Source organism: Nyctibius grandis, chromosome 5 (assembly GCF_013368605.1).
Source record: "Nyctibius grandis isolate bNycGra1 chromosome 5, bNycGra1.pri, whole genome shotgun sequence".
NCBI classification, from domain to species: domain Eukaryota; kingdom Metazoa; phylum Chordata; class Aves; order Nyctibiiformes; family Nyctibiidae; genus Nyctibius; species Nyctibius grandis.
The window spans coordinates 34,558,127-34,577,311 of NC_090662.1; the positions used below are offsets into that span (position 1 = coordinate 34,558,127).

The 19,185-nt window shown below is 37.8% G+C and overlaps 1 protein-coding gene across 1 annotated transcript in view; it reads left to right on the forward strand.

Annotated features, from left to right (window-relative positions):
- Positions 1 to 19,185, forward strand: part of CNTN1 (contactin 1) — a 266,198-nt gene that overhangs the window by 189,242 nt on the left and 57,771 nt on the right. The window contains exons 6-14 of the mRNA XM_068400703.1: positions 2,079 to 2,174; positions 3,457 to 3,663; positions 4,948 to 5,044; positions 5,199 to 5,380; positions 6,560 to 6,684; positions 8,667 to 8,784; positions 10,393 to 10,543; positions 11,026 to 11,153; positions 13,678 to 13,853. Of these exons, the coding sequence (XP_068256804.1) occupies positions 2,079 to 2,174; positions 3,457 to 3,663; positions 4,948 to 5,044; positions 5,199 to 5,380; positions 6,560 to 6,684; positions 8,667 to 8,784; positions 10,393 to 10,543; positions 11,026 to 11,153; positions 13,678 to 13,853 (1,280 nt within the window). The remainder of the gene's footprint in view (positions 1 to 2,078; positions 2,175 to 3,456; positions 3,664 to 4,947; positions 5,045 to 5,198; positions 5,381 to 6,559; positions 6,685 to 8,666; positions 8,785 to 10,392; positions 10,544 to 11,025; positions 11,154 to 13,677; positions 13,854 to 19,185) is intronic.

Here is a 19,185-nt window from a genome sequence, read left to right on the forward strand (position 1 = left end):
AATTCTTACTGAGTCAGTCTGGTATACTTAATTTCCTTTTTATCAAAGAATAATATTCCAAATTAATTGGGAGCTAGTTGTGGAGAACTGAATACATTCATTGCACTAAGGCACAGGGTAAAATTATGTAAAATGAAAATCAGAAGTCCTCAGAATGGCCCGTTACAATGCCTACCATTTAGGCATTGATCCAGTCAAGATCCAGTCAGTCACTGGAAAGATCTGTATTATCTTCTGGTCTGTTTGAGCAGAACATTGGTATTTCAGAAGCTGAGAGAGACATCTTTCCCTGAACACTGACGTAGCTCTCCTAGAGTTTTTTTCATGCATTTGACAAAGCGTAATGACATTTGCTTTCTAGATTCTTGCAGTCATTCAGGTCTGACAGCTGTGGTTGGCCTTGGAGGAATCCTTTACCTATACCATGTGTAGTAATGTAGCAGTTATTACAAAGTTGAGGAATTGCTTTTAGATAATGCAAAGTGTCTACTGGATCTGTCTAACTATGCATTGCAATTTACAGTAGTGAATATTCTCTGTTTAATAATAGTCTACTTAACCTCTTTTTGTATGGATTTGTGTCCTGATTTTTTTCTTTATTGTTTCTGACTGGCTGCTATTGAACTTCAGTTTTGGTGAGATCTCAGAGCCAGCCTTGGGAATTTAGTAGAACTGGATAGCTGCCTGCCATTGAAGAAAGCTGAAATAATCTGAATGAAGTTGGTTTAGATGATTTCTGTGGTAGAATATTGCATTCAGAGGCTGTGCACTTGGCTGTTACGGTTGTTTTGTTTGCACCACAGTAGCATTTAGAGCAGAACTCCAGTCAGGATTTCTACAGTCTCGCTGTGCTTGGTGACACAGAGAAGCTTCACAAGAGATGTTCCCTGCCTCAAGATGTTTATAGTTTAATTTCAGACTAGATACACAAAATGAGAGTGAGAAGAAACAGCAAAGTGCAATTATTGCCCTAGTTGAAGTTGCTCATGCAACTGTGGTCTTATCACTGCAGATCACACAGAATCACAGAATCAACCAGGTTGGAAGAGACCTCTGGGATCATCGAGTCCAACTGTTGCCCCTACACCACCCTGTCAACTAGACCATGGCACTAAGTGCCATGTCCAGTCTTTTCTTAAACACATCCAGAGATGGTGACTCCACCACCTCCCTGGGCAGCCCATTCCAATGTCTAATAACCCTTTCTGTAAAGAAATTCTTCCTAAAGTCCAACCTGAACCTCCCCTGGCGAAGCTTGAGGCTATGTCCTCTTGTCCTATCGCTAGTTGCCCGGGAGAAGAGGCCAACTCCCACTTCACTACAACCTCCCTTCAGGTAGGTGTAGACTGCAATAAGGTCACCTCTGAGCCTCCTCTTCTCCAGGCTAAACAACCCCAGCTCCCTCAGCCGTTCCTCGTAGGTCAGACCCTTCACCAACTTGGTCGCCCTCCTCTGGACTCGCTCCAACACCATTACTGTTCTCCCACAGTCTGTGGGATGTTGTTTCTTTACCCTTTTACAACAGTCCCTTTACCCTGCGCATGGAAGTTGGTTTAAAAAGGGTCAGCTAAGGTTTCTTCTGGGATCAGAGCCACTTCTGTCCCAAACCTCTGGCACAAAAGATGTGTCTGAGCTAACTGCTTACCAGTACTTGGCTGCCGGAGTTCTCAGGGAGAGCAGCCAGGTCATTTTAGAAAAGCCACTTTAAGTTACAGTAAAGAATTAAAAACGCATTTTGGAGAAGCCAGTTCAAAGCTAACCTGAAATCCTTTTTCTTTCTCCTCCTGGGATTCCTTCTTCAAATGTAGCTCATCTGGCTACTCTTACGGATACAATCTGCATCACTTTTTTTTTTTTGGCATTTGCAATTGTGATGACTAAAATATTTTTAAAAATTCATTGCACTTGATAATAACAAAGTTAAAATGAGCAAAACTGGCATTATGGGTCCACAGGTATCTATCTAGCTTCCAGATATTGTTGTGTTTCTATATTTATCTCTACAGGGCTGAAAATAATAAAAAATTTATTGGAGTGAAAAACCCACAGTTTTCCTCCCCTCCCTTTTTTTACACTAGATCTGGATCCCTTTCCACCTGAGGAACGCTATGAGGTTAAAGTGCGAGAAGGTGTTGGAGCAGTGCTTCTTTGTGAGCCCCCTTACCACTACCCAGGTAATTCAGCTCAAAGTGCTTCATTTTCAACTGCTTAAGAGTGCAAGACAAAATAACATTTATTTTTAAAAATTTCCTTTAAATTTACTTAAACAGTAACTTTTAGGTACCTTGAGAATCACCATTTAGTTTAGGTTTCCATTTTGAATATATGCTTGTAGTTGACCATATGTAAAGGATGTTGTTGACTTTGCAAAAAGTTTTTGAAATTACAAATAGCTGATGGAGGGGAGGCTTGGCCTACCTTTCAAAAGACCTGAGTACATGTCACTGTGTCACTATCATCCCAGACTTTCTACCGGCCTTGGACAGGGCCCAGCTTCATTCCACCTAATGAAGTCACCACAACAGAAATTAATCATGCTGAGGTGATTTATGCTCTGGAAGTGCCTTTCTGTCATCAGTAGCTACTGAAGAGCTCTGCAGGGCTTATACCTATGACTTCAAGCATCTGCAGTTGCATTGTGAGGGGTTAATTTGGTTGTTAGCATCTCTTTTCCTAGTAAAATGAGATGGTTTAGTTTTCATACTCTGGCTCTAAGTATTGCAAGGAACTGAAGAATTGAGACATATTTCTAGGTAAAAATACCATCTGCAATACTGGCAAGGGCTTCCCAGCTTCTCAGTTGGGTCAGGGCAAGACCCAGCTGCCCATCTCCTCCCACCCCACTCAAGTTCCTGTGGGAAGGCTGTGCCCAAGGGGAGCCGTGCACACTGTAGCTGGGTCCAGAGTAATCTGCATTCATGCCAGCAGTACCCTGATGTTCAGCGTAGACAGATATTAGCTGGCTGCTGAAACGTGTATTCTCTTTCACATACCTGCCGCTCCCAAATAAAAGATCTATAAGCTAGAATCACAAAATCACAGAATCACAGAATGTTAGGGATTGGAAGGGACCTCGAAAGATCATCTAGTCCAATCCCCCTGCCGGAGCAGGATTGCCTAGACCATATGACACAGGAACGCGTCCAGGCGGGTTTTGAATGTCTCCAGAGAAGGAGACTCCACAACCTCTCTGGGCAGCCTGTTCCAGTGTTCGGTCACCCTCACCGTAAAGAAGTTTTTCCTCATATTTAAGTGGAACCTCCTGTGTTCCAGCTTGCACCCGTTGCCCCTTGTCCTGTCAAGGGATGTCACTGAGAAGAGCCTGGCTCCATCCTCATGACACTTGCCCTTTACATAGAAATCAGAGTGAAGTAATTTATATGCAGACAGTATTCCATGGCTTATGTAGCTGGTAGTATTGTTTTTTAATATTGACTAGAAAATATTTTCCTCCAGATGATCTCAGTTATCGCTGGCTTCTAAACGAGTTCCCGGTATTCATTGTTTCGGATAAACGACGATTTGTGTCACAGACGAACGGCAATCTCTACATTGCAAATGTAGAAGCATCAGATAAGGGCAACTACTCGTGTTTTGTGTCCAGTCCTTCGATAACGAAGAGTGTATTCAGTAAATTTATTCCACTTATTCCACAGTCTGATCGTAAGTATTATTTGGAAATACTATGTACATGCAATGTTCTAACCGTATTTTAATTTTGCTCATTCATAACTACTTTCGTCTCTGTGAGGAGAATTATATGGCAAGTTATAATGGCTACTGCACAATGTTGTGTAGGTTTCCACATACAGAGGTTCAGATCATTCCCATCCTCAATGAAAGTTCTCTGAAGGAAATCTCCCTGGCTTCATTCACAAATTTCCTTTCATATAATCGAGAACAGAGTTCTCACCCCCAGAGTCCCCATCTCTTTTATGTGATAAGCCCCTGTACTCATCCCAAAATCTTTTTCTGGTCTTGGCATCGGTTCAAAGGGGTATGACTGTAAAGCAGAAACTTTGTGTAAAAGTTGATAAACAGCTTCAGGAATTAATTTTTTTTCAGGAAATCCCCCATGAAAATGGAAAATCCTTTTCCTCTGTTGAAATTTCCTATCCAACGGTAGCGTAAGGGCTTTGTGTCTCATGGCCAATCCCTTAAGACACCTATGTGGCTTTGTGTCATTAGATTATTCTCCGCCATTTCTTCATGAAAACAGCATGTTTTATAAATGGTAACCAAGTTCCCTTTTGCCACTTCAGACTGTCAGTCACTAAATTCTCATAAATGGATCATCAGGATTTCAGTGCCCCTTTTATCTGTTAAATTTCCCATATTACAGTGAAGAACTGTGATTGAATTTGAGTAATTACAAATCAGTGGTCTTCGTCCAAATTTTCCATGGCCAATACTCACACTGGGATCTTCATCTAGAAGAACTGCAAGAGTAGTCCTACAGGGCTCACTAGTAGGTAGATTTGATTACATTTGCATCCCCGTGCCCTCATTAAGCTGTAGATTTGCTGGCTCTAGCTCCTTCATACACTTACTAAGATAATATTAAGCTTAAATTTACAGTAATTTGAAATATTCCATCCAGTAAAAATATCTGTGGAAAAGAGAAACTCAGGCTTTTGTCTGCCCACACTCACAGTACATCATCACACTTCAAATGTAAGTAAATGAGTTTCTGTTAAAGCATTGTGCTGTGAAGAATGTTAGGCATTACCATCCAGAGAAAGATAACTAGTTGCTGAGTAAAACAATTCCTCCTTACTTTTAAAAATTCGGGGCTAAATCGGACTTCATGGATGACCAGGCTCCCTATTCACTTTAAGGAAGAATTTTGTCTGGAATTTTAAGAACAATTCTCTTGAACTGTGGAAGTTTTAATAGCTGTATTCGTTTCTGCTGTGTCTTTTCTGAGAATCTCCTTTTTCATGTTAGGTGCAAAAGTATATCCTGCTGATATCAAGGTGAAGTTCAAGGACACATATGCTCTCCTGGGGCAAAATGTGACACTGGAGTGTTTTGCTCTTGGGAAGTAAGTATGTTTTAAAGTTATTGTAGGGCACTGTTTGCTTTCATATTCCAGGGAATGAAAATACATGTTTCATCATCAAACACTTTTTTGTAGTCTGCAATTTAACAGCCAGTTCTGGAACATTCTGATTTGTACTTTACTGTACCTTTTCAAGTCCGGTTCCTGAACTCAGATGGAGTAAATACCTTGAACCCATGCCAGCCACTGCTGAGATAAGCATGTCTGGTGCAGTTCTTAAGATCTTCAATATTCAGTATGAAGATGAAGGACTTTATGAGTGTGAAGCTGAAAACTATAAAGGAAAAGATAAACATCAAGCAAGAATCTATGTACAAGGTAGGTAGAACAATTTTATTCTTCACGATCTATGTTACATTACTCATGTTGGAAGTATCTGTGTTCTCACACTTGATGTCAGTGCTGACTCATTGCATCATCCTGACACACTGCTGTTCAAGTTGACAGAGCAAAATGAAAACTCATGCACTGAATGCCAGGCGTAACATTTGTGTATTAATTGAACAACTACTCAATTTGTCTGGTGATAATAGCTGTATATACACCTTGGTAGCAATGTCTGTTAGTATTAATATAATTATACATAATGGAAATTAAATACATTTAAAGTTCTTGAACTGAAAGAACAGCCAGGAAGAAAAAGAGACCATTAGATTTGTTATGCTTTCTTGTTTCCTCATTCAATTTGTCTTTTCTAACTTTCTTGACTCTCTTATTAGCTACAGTCAATTCTTTCTTCCTTCAGCCTCTGTCCCTTCCCCTCATGCATTGGTTAAATGAGAGAACCAAAAAATTATATCTTATTGCTCATAGTGGAATCATCCCAAGTAACCTGACTCCTTGACTGAGACATATGCCAGAAAACTGTGACATGAAAAGATCATCTGTAACATCTGAATTATGTTCAGAAGATTTCTGTCTCTTTTCTTTGACTGTACAGAACATTTCCTGGGTTAAGATCCTCAGTTAAGTGCTTGAACTTCAGTGGGATAAATTCAAAAATGGTGTGGGAAGGTTGTTACTGGTTGTTATAGGTAAAGCTAATAGATTTGTTTGCTTAGTAAAAGCTGGGACATTTTCAATATTAATTTCTGAAGTATCTTCTCTGGACCAAGAGAATATTTTTGTTGGAGACTCTTTCAGTACATAGATGATTTTGTACGATTTCATGTAATTTAACTATCATTTTTATGGCATTAGTGAATAATTTCCACAGGTCAGTGTAAGCAGTAACATCTTAAATCTTTATACATTCGTGAAGAATTATTTCAATTCCATATTTTCTTCTCATAAAAATAGTTTGAAGTTATTTATTTTGAGTCTATGTGGTAAGACAAAAACTTTGTCATTTTTTCTTGTGCTTGTGCATTGCCGAGTTATCATTACTTTGTGTGGCCTCTGAAGTAGCATGGAAAAAGCAGTAGAATTAATAGATTGCAATGCTAATTACATATGTATCTGCTATATTTACAAAGCATCACATTTTTCATTCTTCAGCCTCTCCTGAGTGGGTAGAACATATCAATGACACGGAGAAGGATATAGGCAGTGACCTATACTGGCCTTGTGTAGCTACAGGCAAGCCTATTCCAACAATCAGATGGTTGAAGAATGGAGCCTCGGTAAGTATATTGCCATAGTCAACACAGGATTGATGGGTTAGCTGATGGAAATGATTTTTTGAAGCATGCGTTATTAAAAGGTTAAAAGAAAATTGATTATAATGATACAAATATTTGCTGATTCCACTTGCAATAGGGATTAAAATCTATTTTTTTAAGATTTTATCTCAATCTTCTCTTCAGTTTTGAAATGCATTTCTTCAGGCTATTTAATATTCAGCTCTGAGTTATGAACTTGCCTTTTTACCACATGTTTGGAGGGTGGATATCCTTTTTTCTCCAGGCCTTTATAAGTAAATGCTATTTTCTTCTCCCTGGATAAAAAATGTCTATCAGCTTCTGTCTAAAAATAATCCTTTTTACCAACATCAAACATGAATGTGTCTAAAAATGTAAGGAAAAAATGGAGTCAGTTGAGACAAGAGAAGAATAATTTTTAAATGCTTGGTAGGCTTCCTATATCAGGTACTTTTTCATATTTTTTCTAGCCACAAAATATTGCAAAATTCCATTATTTTAAGTGATGTGAAATTTAAATGAGTACCATTTGATAATTTCAGTTTATTGCATTAGATATTTTGTTTAAATGAAGTAGATTTTCTGTCCAGGCATTTCAACAACGTATTTAATATTCATTGCTTATACTGTATGATGAGCCATTAAAGAACAAAGAGAATAGAAGAGGGCACCATGTAATGCTGCATCTGTTGAGCTGTGGTGACACTGATCTTGGCAAGCAAACAAAGAAAGACAATGAGGCAGCGTTGTTTTGGCTGCGTATCTTAAGAAAAAAGTAGGAGGTTGGAGGGAGAACAGGGATATCACCATCTGCCATATGGAGATGGCTTAAACCAGAAAAAACAATGCTGTTTTCTAGCTTCTGTAGTTATTGCGAACAAGTAATTTAGCAAGTGAATTGCTTGACAATCCCCACTGAACTTGGCTTTCACTGACAAAATCTGCATATGGGACTGCAGAAAGCAGTGTGTAATTCTCCTGTAGTACACCAGAAGATTATGCTGTGTCTTAATATTACTAGATGATTTCCAAACGGAAAATAGCAAAAATATTTAAATTGCTGTGAGAATATAGCTTGCTTCTAAATCAGATAATTTTTAATTAGGTATTTCACTTAGGACAAAACAAAGATTTCTTGTAGAAAATCTGATTTAAATATTTTTCGGTAAAAGAGTACAGAAAATATGATTCCTTTAATCTGTTCTTTTTTCAGATAGTGTTCTTTTAATCTTCCACGACTCTGTGCACTCCAGTTGACTCATATACAAAGTTGAAAGCTTTCCAGCTTTGTTTTCACAAGGAAACAGAATTTATTAACATGATCTTTCGAAAACCGATTGACATCTATTTGTAATTTACGTAATATCTCACCACACTTTGCACATTTTTATACACAGTTTTTTAGAAATAGATCAAGCACTTCATTTTGATTTACTAAATTTTCTTTTTATATTAAAACAAAGTAATACAAAATAGTTTATACTACCTCCCAGAAGAATCTTCTGAAAAACTACCTCATTGGGACTTGCTTTGACCTTTTACTGTTGTAAAACAATGTACATATAATATAACATACTGAACACTGAGCACGGCAAAACAAAGCTTATGTGTGTAAAATGAATTTAATTTGTTTTTCATTTCTGGATCAGTAGTGTTTGTATTGGTATGGTAACAGTGGACTGGAGAACAGATGTGTCTGGTGCCACTCAGCTGTGGATTTTCCAGAAAAATGCCAATCGACACTGAATCTTTCTTAAAAAAAAGAAGGTGAACACATTGTCACAAAGACTAAAATGTAACACGGATAAAGTAAAATCTCATCGGTGCCTGAATGTCATGTGAGGGACTCTCTTCTGAACACTGTCACTAAAAAAAAAAAAAAGAAGAAATGTGGATGGGTGTGAGTTCTTCAGCATATGTAGTCTATATGAATATCTTGTTGTTTTATTGATTCTGTGTTTTAGTTCCGGAAAGGTGAACTAAGAATGCAAAGTCTGACTTTTGACGATGCCGGCATGTACCAATGTATAGCAGAAAACACGCATGGAATTATTTATGCAAATGCTGAACTGAAGATTGTGGGTCAGTGGGATTGTTTTACTCTACTTACTGTTTAAGGTTTGAGTAGGATAGCAGTCATATTTGTAAGCATTGTTTGGTAACTGATTCCTGTGAGGAACCCTCACTGAATCTAGGTGAGGTGGAATTTATTTGAGCTCCGTAGCTGGGTTTTGGCAATGACTTGAGGAATCAAGTTACTAATTTATGGGGAACGTTTGCTGTATTGTTTCTGATGTTTGGTTGCTGCTGTTACCCCTCAGAGGAACTGGTAGTGCAGAAATTATATGAAGTGCATAGAGTTGCTGTCTGCCCTCTCAAGCTTGCAGAGCTGGTTGAGAAATGTTTTCTTTTTCGCTCACCTATGCTCACTCCTCTGTGGGGCAAAATCTGCTTATTTAGAAACCATGTTGTCATTCACCAGGCCTTTGAAGCTCTTTCTGTTCACTCTTCCCTTTGCTTTTGCCTTCTACACCCCATTACGAGCAGCTGCAATGTTTGTGTGAAATATAGCTCTCCCATTGATGGCTGGATGTAGTTATCACATCGTGTTTTCCTAAGGAGCATCCTGTTGCAAGTTTGCCATTCAGATCCAGAGTGTTCAGGCTTAAAACCATTTCTGATGTTTTCACTGATGTCATTAGAGCAGGTGTACTGATGCTGCTTTCAGAGGAGATTTCCCTGCAGTAGTTACCCTGGGTTCTTTCCATCACACAGTTGCCTCCAGACTTTCCCAAGAACTAAACTATTCTTGACTTCCCCAACCCATTGCACAACAATACTTTATCCTTCATTGTTCTTCCGTTACCATGTACTCACTACCAGCCTGGATTACCCAGAAACGGGCACTTTTTGCATGCACACTTTCAAAATTCAGTGTTGGGAAGATGTGGAGTTTATCAGAGTTTTTCTCTGTACTACTGTACTTAACTAATAGCCCTATTTCCTCAAGCTGTGCACACACTTGCTGCTATGATTAACAATGGTGATATGCCAAGAAACAAAATAATAAAAAGCATTTTTTCTTTTATTTGGTTACAAATAAAGAGAAAATAAGTAAGCAAAGGTCTGACCTCCAATACATAAGTGTGGTGCTGGTACAGTCATGTCTCATTACTCTTGTACATCTGACAGTGCACCTAAGGCCAGTCAGCCAAACAGACATCTAGAAAGAGGAAGAAGGGCACAACCTTAAAGTAGCTAGAGGGGGGTTAAAACCACTGAAAAGTAAACCCAACTGTTATTTGGAAGTATAATCGAGTGAGCAACTTTTTACAGAAGTTGGGCTCTAGGAATCTAAATTTTATTAGGACTGATCAAAAGGCCTTTGAAAGGGAGGGACTTTCTGTTGATTTCTGGGGACTTTGATCTTGTTGGATTAAACTTAGATGGAGGTTCAGAAATCAACAGAAAGAAACCTCTAGTGTAACACAGCACAGAACTATATAATGATTTTTCCTGTTTCTTTTAGATCACCATCTACTTCTCACCACATCTCTGTATCATTAATATTTTCTCTCTGGTCTGAATATATACAATTCAATAGTTCTGTCATTTACCTTCATGTTGCAAACAAATTGTTTTCAGCAGAAAAATCACTAACAGCAGTACTCATGTTAATTTTTCTTTCAGCTTCACCTCCTACGTTTGAACTGAACCCTATGAAGAAGAAAATCCTAGCAGCTAAAGGGGGCCGCGTAATCATTGAATGCAAACCTAAAGCTGCTCCTAAGCCAAAATTCTCATGGAGCAAAGGAACAGAATTGCTTGTAAATGGGAGCCGGTTAGTATTGACTGTTAGTGGACACTGCGAATCTTAAAAATGCTGCTTTATGTTTCGATTTATCCTGTAGGCTAGTTCTCACTTTTGCAGATTTCAGGGGCAGGAGAACGTGTAATTTCAGGAAAATGGTATGCCAAAATGTCACTAGCAGTGTGGATCCAAATAGCTAGCAGGGTGTCCAACTTAACCAGTCTGTTTGGTGCTGTTCACATTTCAGAATTGAATTGTATCACAAAACTGTAAGAAAAGTGTTTGAATGACTACAAGTGACTGAAAGTACACTCACTTGCAACAATGTGAGGCACCACATTCTATTTAAATATTTTTTACTATAAGAGTGTTTATAAATACAGTAGTTAGACATGAGCTTCCCAGAGATGTTTGTGATTTGTCTTTTCACTTAACTACAATTCTTACTGAAAGTACTGCTTTGTAATATAAAGAGCTAATTTCTCTTGCTTTATTTTTTGCACTCTCAATAGCATACATATCTGGGATGACGGGAGCCTGGAAATCATCAATGTCACAAAGCTGGATGAAGGTCGCTACACCTGTTTTGCAGAAAATAACCGAGGAAAAGCTAATAGCACTGGTGTTCTAGAAATGACAGGTAAACCTCTAAATTGCATTAGTTTCTTTCAGGTAGAATCCCTTAATTCAAAATCGCTAATTATTGTTCCAGCATTGCAATCCTTTTGCAAGCCATTTTATATCTTTTCTTTCTAATTTAATTGCTCATTAAACAATGAATTGATGCTTTTAAAGCATATTGCTCAGTAGAAACTGTATATGTTTGCACCAGTTCTAAGACTGTATCTCAGTTTTCAGGGTTGATTTTTCCATAGGAGATTATTAAATCTGATCCATTAAATTGACACATTTTGATGCATTCATTCAGTTTTTCTTTTCTTGTTTTTTTTTTTTTGGTGGGATAAGTAAGTCTGCGAGAGCATTGCAGTTAAAGAAACATGCATTAAATTGTGAGATAGGGGCATATAGCCATGTGATTGCAGTACTAAATTCTCTTCCTTCATGGGTTTTAGTATTTACTGCTTGAATACTGATATCCTTCATTGTGTATTTTAAATCTGAAGTCAAATAAATAAATAGCTGTAGAATACAGACAGGAAAGATGACATTCATGAACAGCTATGTCTGTAAGTATCACTGATAGTAGAAGAGTCATTTATCAAATATGTTTTTTAATGTCTGTTCCAGAAATCATGCTGGATGTGACAGCTCAATGCCACAATATTGATGTACTAATGTAAGAATTTATCTGTATAATCAGATCATATGAAAGCATTTTTCTGGCTGATTTATACCAAATTTATTATGAGACTTTATTTTGATTAATCGTATTTGTTTAATGTTTGCAGTTCCTTTTTATTATCTTCTGCAGTTTTATATGTCTTAACATTACTGTCAGGCATTTAATTATTTTGAAAGGTTATGTAAATAGATATCCAGTCCTTTAATAGTCATACCTTCTAAAATCAGGAAGAACTTTTGCATACTCAATCTGCACAGTGAAACACTTGAACCATATGTTTATAAACCTTATAAACTAGGTATAAAGAATTTTAAAATTTTGGAGAATTCTGCTCTGATTCATCTAAAAAGGAAAATCAAAAAACTAAGACATCTCCTTTGCATCACAGCAGAAACAGAAGGGTCAGATGACATATTTCTTCACATTGTGGACAATGATGAGGGTTGACAAAGAATGCTTTGAAAATGGTATTCCCAAGCACATTGTGTGGCCCATAAAACTTCTCAGACATTGCGGATGACTACAGGAAATTAAAAAGTTAAATCTGAAGCTGACAGGCACTGTAAAGTCTGATGGGTTTTGCCGCACAGTTTGTTCACTGCCACTGGACCACTCTTTCTGCAACTTCTTAGACTGGTAGAGTCCTTTAAGTAAACATTTGGAAAATCACTGATGGTAGAACCAAATGCTGAACATACAGGCACAATGCTAGAATGGAGCAGGTATCCTAAGCATATCTCTATAGCTAGGACTTTAGAGATCAGATGTTAACACGTTGCTCCAATGAACTATGAGATACTCCATTCTGCAAAAGCCGGTAGTTGTACCATTCTCATAGTCTCAGTATTAAGCAGGTTTAAGATTACTAGAGTAGGATCCAGGGGAAGATCTCTCTCCAATGCAGATGGACAAGAAATGTTAGGTTTATTGAGGATTTTTTACTGTTCTGTGTATGGTGGGGTGTAGTGGGCTCCTTGGAGCATGCTCAAACCTAGGTCTTAACTAGTAGCAATAGCTCTTCTCTTGTGGCTATTGTCTTTCAGGTTTTGGTACCCTACTCCCACTCTCATATTGGTGGGAAAGATATTATATGTCATAGAATAAGGAAGATATTATGTGGCTTTTTGTTTTATGATAATATTTGAAAGAAAAGGAACAGGTCTCTGATCCACTGAGTCCCTTCCAGAACAGTGTTGTTAATTTGCCATATGGGTTTGATGCATGTACCAAGATCTCTGGCAAGTATCATGAGATCTCTGCCTTTTTTTGTTTCTGTAATAATAAGAGACATTGCTGGGGGATATACAGTTTTATTCCTTTTATTGTATTATTTTCTCTTCCTTTCCACATATAGCTATTTGCATAGTTAGTTATACGTACATTATATTGTTTCTCAGTGATAAATTAAGATCTCAGTCCCTGGAATGCTCTAATGGAAATCTGACAGCCTGACAACTGAGCAAAACTTTCCATTCGTTAAAGATACAGGTTTTAAAACATAAGAAATATTACAATTAAAACAAGAAATGCAACACAAGTCACATAAGATTCATCATCTATCTTATTTCTACCTGAGATATAGTCAATGAATAAGAATAGCTTTAAATAGTCAGTAGTGTGATTCAGAGACCAAAATACAGCCATTTTCAAAGGACAGCTAAATAGAAGTTAGGCATTTCAGTTATAAAAGGTTTCCTTTGTTCTCTTTAGTTTGGTCTTTTGAAACATAGCTGCATGAATAACATGTAAACTAGAGTTTGAGGGAGTGGTTTAATATATAATCAAACAGTAATGGAGCTGAGCTTACATTGGATAAACATTTATTTATTGGAATTTTCCATGTTTGCTGTTAACTTCACAGAAGCTACAAGGATTACTTTAGCTCCGTTGAATGTTGATGTCACCGTTGGAGAGAATGCTACCATGCAATGCATTGCATCCCATGATCCCACATTAGACCTGACATTTATTTGGTCTCTAAATGGCTTTGTAATAGATTTTGAGAAAGAGCACGAACATTATGAAAGGAATGTTATGGTAAGATACTATAGATCCTTATTTAATACGTGAAAGCCTAGTTTTCTTTATTGTGAATAGCTGTCTTTTATGTTTTACTTTTTCTGTTGTGTTGGTTCAGGTCTAGAAAAATGCAGTAGGCTGAGAATATTAAATAAAATTACACTTTAGGCACCTTACAGACATGTAGACACTTGCAGATAGATACTTGAAATCAGATATCTAAATTGACGTAAGTATTTTGGTACCTCAGTTAAATCCCACTCTGATTAATAGTGAATATAGCTGGTAAGTAGGTAGCCTGATGGTAAACAGGGTGTAAATTATCTCAAAAAAGTGTGCATATGCATTCACTTTTACTTACCCATGTTTTTCTCATCAGCATTTCTGGAATTTGGCACAAGACTGGGCCAGATGGTGGGTAGGAGTCAAACAGTCTGTAAACACTGAGCAAGAAGAGTTTGTGTGAAGGCTAAACAAGTTAATACGAAGACACTCGTTTTGGCACATAGAAAGAGGAATCACAGTTCTTCCGTGTTTGCATGTATAGTTATCTTTTTACAGTCTTCTATGAGGCTTACTCAAAATTAATGCCTTGCGTAGAAATCCCTTCTGGTTATGTCTAATCACATGCTAATTTACCTAGTATTCAAAAACGACCTCAGAGTGGTTGCCCACATGTGTATATATTTATTGTTGTTCTGGGTTTAAATGATACAAAAATCCTCGAATTTAGATACCTCTTTTTTTGTGCCTCCAAGAGCAACTGCAGATGTGGAGAGAAAAGGTTGCTAATGGTGCCTGTAGTGTCCAGGAAAGCAGGGGCTGTGTTCAGTTTCAGCTCCATGTTCAAAATTATGTACTGTGTAACAGTGCCTCCTGCAGAGTCTTTCTCCTAGGCTGGCAATATTATTTGATTTTCCATGGACCAAGAGATTCTTTTTCTCACTTCCTTTTTCAGTATCTGTTTATCTCCATGTGAGAAGATGTTTCAAGCATAACTATTTTAGTCTGATATGGAACAAACCAGTCCTTCGAGGAGTGAGTGTTGCCTCAGCCTGCTCATTTGCTGAGTGGCAAACGTCCCTAAGAAGTCACACTGCTCTCTTTCAGTGAGAGAACAAGTCCTTGTCCAACAAGCCAGTAGAAGTATGCTAAGATCAGCTGAAAAACATTGAAACCCAAAGACATAAAGCCTTTTCTGCAATAAACCTGAAAGTCTATGTTCAAACTCAGCAGCAGGGTACTAAGCAGTTTGCAGTGTAAACTCAGCAGCAGGGTACTAAGCAGTTTGCAGTGTATTTTGTGTTGGCTCAGGAATTACAAAATATGTAAATCTACACTAGCATCATCACTCCAAACAATTCCTGCATGTGGCTATTAAGCCACACTTTTGATAGGTTTATATTTACACTTTGGTACTAATCAGTGCATAGGAGTACCTTCCCAGCTTCTTGTGCACCTGCACACTAGCAAAGCACGGGCAGTTGAAAAGTCCTTGATTTCTTAGCAACAACTGAAAACATCAGTGTATTATCAACATTCTTCTCATACCAAAATCCCATGATAAAACAAAAACACAATGCTGTTCTAGCTACTAAAAAGAAAACTCCATCCCAGCCAAAACCAGGACAGCCTCCTAATGGCATTAGTTTGTCCTTAGATAAAGGCTGGAATGAGTCTGAGTGTCAGTAAAAATAAGAGCTTAAAGAGTAAAGCCCTATTAAATGTATTCCTTGTAAGACAGCAAATAAAACCACTCTGGTTTTGTCAAATTTTATTTAGTTGATTGCTTTTAGCTACCTGACAGAAGTCACACAAAGAAATTGTGTTCCATGAAACAGAAAATCAGGCTGAAAGTGCTGACGAATCCATGATTTTGGTGTGGAAGGAAGGTAAAAATGCCTTTGCCAGAGGACTTTGTAATTTAAGACCATGTAATGCAAGAGAAAGGAACCTGGACTTTCTTCATCTGTTGGTCATATATTGAACAAAAGTTTTTCCATAATTGTCATACACTTTTGGGTTTTCCCCTTAATAATGAAAATAGACGGAAATTGGATTTTTTTTTCTTTTAGAGGAAATTAATTCTGAAATGTAATCTCAATTTTAGGGCACTTTCTAGCAAAGCACTTCAAATGAACAAATCTGGGGCCAAATAAAGGCCTGAGCAAGTGTGTAAGGTTTCATCCTCTCTGAAGGTTGACTTAATATTTAGGATCCCAGCCACCTGTTTCATCTTTCAGAGACAGACAGTGGTCCTTGATCTCCTGATCCCAAATTCTGATTAACTCCACAATATTTTAGACACTTTATTGAAGTGCTTGATTTTAAAATCCAAATTAGCCTAGCCTAGCTTGGTCTCTATAGACCTTCTGTGGTCTGCAGAGAGAGAGAAAGAAGTGGTTCACTTCACATGGGCATTGAATCTTGTTCTGGAATATTTCCTTTTTCAAGAGATTATATAGATGGATACTCCATAGGATACACAAGTAGCTGAAGGGTCAGTAACTCTTAATTCATTTAGACAGTTAAATTTAAGTAGGTCCGAGCCAAACATCAATTAATTTATTTGTCATTGTGTAACTCCATCTTCCTGAGGGATGTTTCTTGGTTTGTTGTGTTCTTTTTGCACTTGATCAATACTGGTGGAAATGATTGAAGCAAGGGCAGCTTCTTGTTTTGCATTCCTGAGCCTTATTTCTGGGCTTTCAAATGCAAAGCAAGCGTAGATAATCTCTGTTCCTCTTCCACAGGCAGCTCAGTCTTCCTCACTCAGGACAGAGGGAACAGTAGGATTGTGTTTGAAGTCTGGAATTGCAATTTATGGTGATTCAGCACTTAAGTAATAACAAATGCAGAATTTTTAACAAATTCAACGAATCCAATACAAAGGTATATATAGGATGTAATTAAGAGGAATATGCACTTTCAATATTTCTGTTTCATTCATTTATTATCGTATTCTTACATTAAGGGGTTTTCTCCTTCCAGTGCGAGCAAAGGGATTTTCTCCTGCCTACCGCTTCCATATCTCTGGCAGTTCTCAGCTCAGGTCACTGGGTGGCAGATTTGCTCAGGCTTTCTCGGATGCCAAGGAGTGAGCTGTTGTGTATTTGACAGCAGCAGCCCTAGATGCGGGGTTTGAAGCAGTGGAGTCCCATGCTGCCACCCAACACTTCACAAACATAAAAGAAAAAAATATTCCATCATGAATATTAAAATTACTGGATATGTGATGCATGCTGTCTGTGGTATAATTTCCTGTTGATGAAGGATCCTATCTGTCTTCCTGATAATATCGCTATTAATTTATGTGACAATGAAGATCAACATGCTGAAACTTTATATAGACACAGTATTTCAGTTCTCAAAATAATACTAATATTGTTGTCACATACACATAATGGAATGCTAATGAAATTCATGTAAATACCTCCGTAAGTCTTCTTTCTTTAAATGGAAGCTTTGGTATCTCCATCATTTGCTGAAGGCAAAACTAATTTGCATTACATTAGTACTAAAACTCATTCATCAAAAGAACATTTGTCAGTGCTGTTTTGATTTCCTGTGACAGTGATATTTAAAATCAAATATATATATATAAATTGGTTAGTTTTCTAAGGGTCAAATGGAGTCTTCAAAATCTTACTGTTAAATTGATTGCTTTTGACTTTATGTATGGTTGACACAATTTGTACAATAAAACTGTCTACTCAGTAATCTGTTGAAGCAGGAGTATGCAGAACATCTTTGTCTGCCATGTCCAGTCCATCCATCAAGTTATTCAAAATATTTGGACTGAAGAAGGCCCTGAGCAACCCCTTCCAGTTGACCCTGCTTTGAGCAGGCAGGTTGGACAAGACACATCCAGAGATCCCTTCTGACTTCAACTATCGTGTGATTCTTTGGTTTAATGTAGTTGTGTAAAAAAAATATAGTTAAATGAAGTATCAAAGGTGGTAGTGAGTGTTGAAAGCAGATGGCAGCAGCATTTTGCTCAGCCAATACATTTATATGCTGGTGCACAGTTATTTGTCTAATGGGATATCAGCACCCTTCAGCACAAGCAGAAGCTCCGGTGTTTGAAATAAGGAGTTAAGGTATTGGACCAAAGCTGTGTACCATCAAGAATGAGGTCATTTTAGAAAGTGTATCGTGGAACTTTATGCTTTGTTCTTTCTAATTTCCATCAAAATAGGAATTTTAACACTGAGAATTGACAATTTCATTTTAACATGTAGGAATTATTTACCTTACCAGCAGCTTTAATGATGGAATTTTTTTACAGAGTTAGTAGGGAATCTTTCCCCGGGAGTTCGCAGGCCAAGAAAGATGTCTTCACTAGTGCTGGTCATTGTGTAGCGTTGCACCCAACTAAAAAGGTCTCACAGAATGAGGAGCATTGTTCAAGATGATGTTGACAAACCTCAGTGTCATGACTGCTCCTGAGCAGGAATTAAGACCTGCTGAATCCACACTCACTCTGAAGTCAAGCCTTTGCAGTGTGCTGTCCAGTGTTCATAGGTTCAGGGACGTGGCACAAAGGCAACCAAGCACGCTCAGCACAGAACTTGCAGGGCTCGTAGCTCAGGTTCTATTCAACTTTGAAGTTGCTTCTGAATCCAAGTTGTCTGTGCCTAACTAGCTCTGGTGTCCCTGCAACCCTCATCCAGTTAACCTGCAACAGTATAGACTTCACTGTCTATATATACAAGCTTTTTTTTTCCTTATGCAAATATTATTCCTCTTACTTTATCCCTCTCTGAAGTACAGAAAGCTTTGCAGTCTTCTAGGACCACATTCATAATATTCTGGAGATGTGTGGCCAGACAGTTACTTTACACGAAAGTAAAACACACATGGAAGGGCCTGTTTCTTCACTTTAACTGTTAAAGGTGGTTAGTGCAGATACCAAAATCCACACACTACAGATGTCTAAAGTAGGTGAGATGAATTCTGGATTGGAGACAGTGTTTGCTAAAAAGGAAAGTTCTCCAAAACTGGTGGTTTTGTAAAGCACAGAGAATAAGTTGGGCTATAAAAAATCTGATTAGAGGAGTGTAGCTTAATACCTGCTTGGGTTTTGTAAATTATTGTAATTTTCAGTTCCTTGGCTGGACATGGTAGACAAAGATGTTCTACTGCGTGCTCCTGCTTCAACAGATTACTGAGTAGTCAGTTTTATTGTATAAATCTCTCCCTGCACATTCCACAGTTTTCTACAGCAGAAAAGGTACAAAGATTTCAATTTTAATTTTTCTTCACTGCTTTCCCTGGTAATCCTCCCTGCAGAGTATGGAGTCTAGCTACAGCTATATGACAGGCAATGAATAGAAAGTTCAGAAGGAGA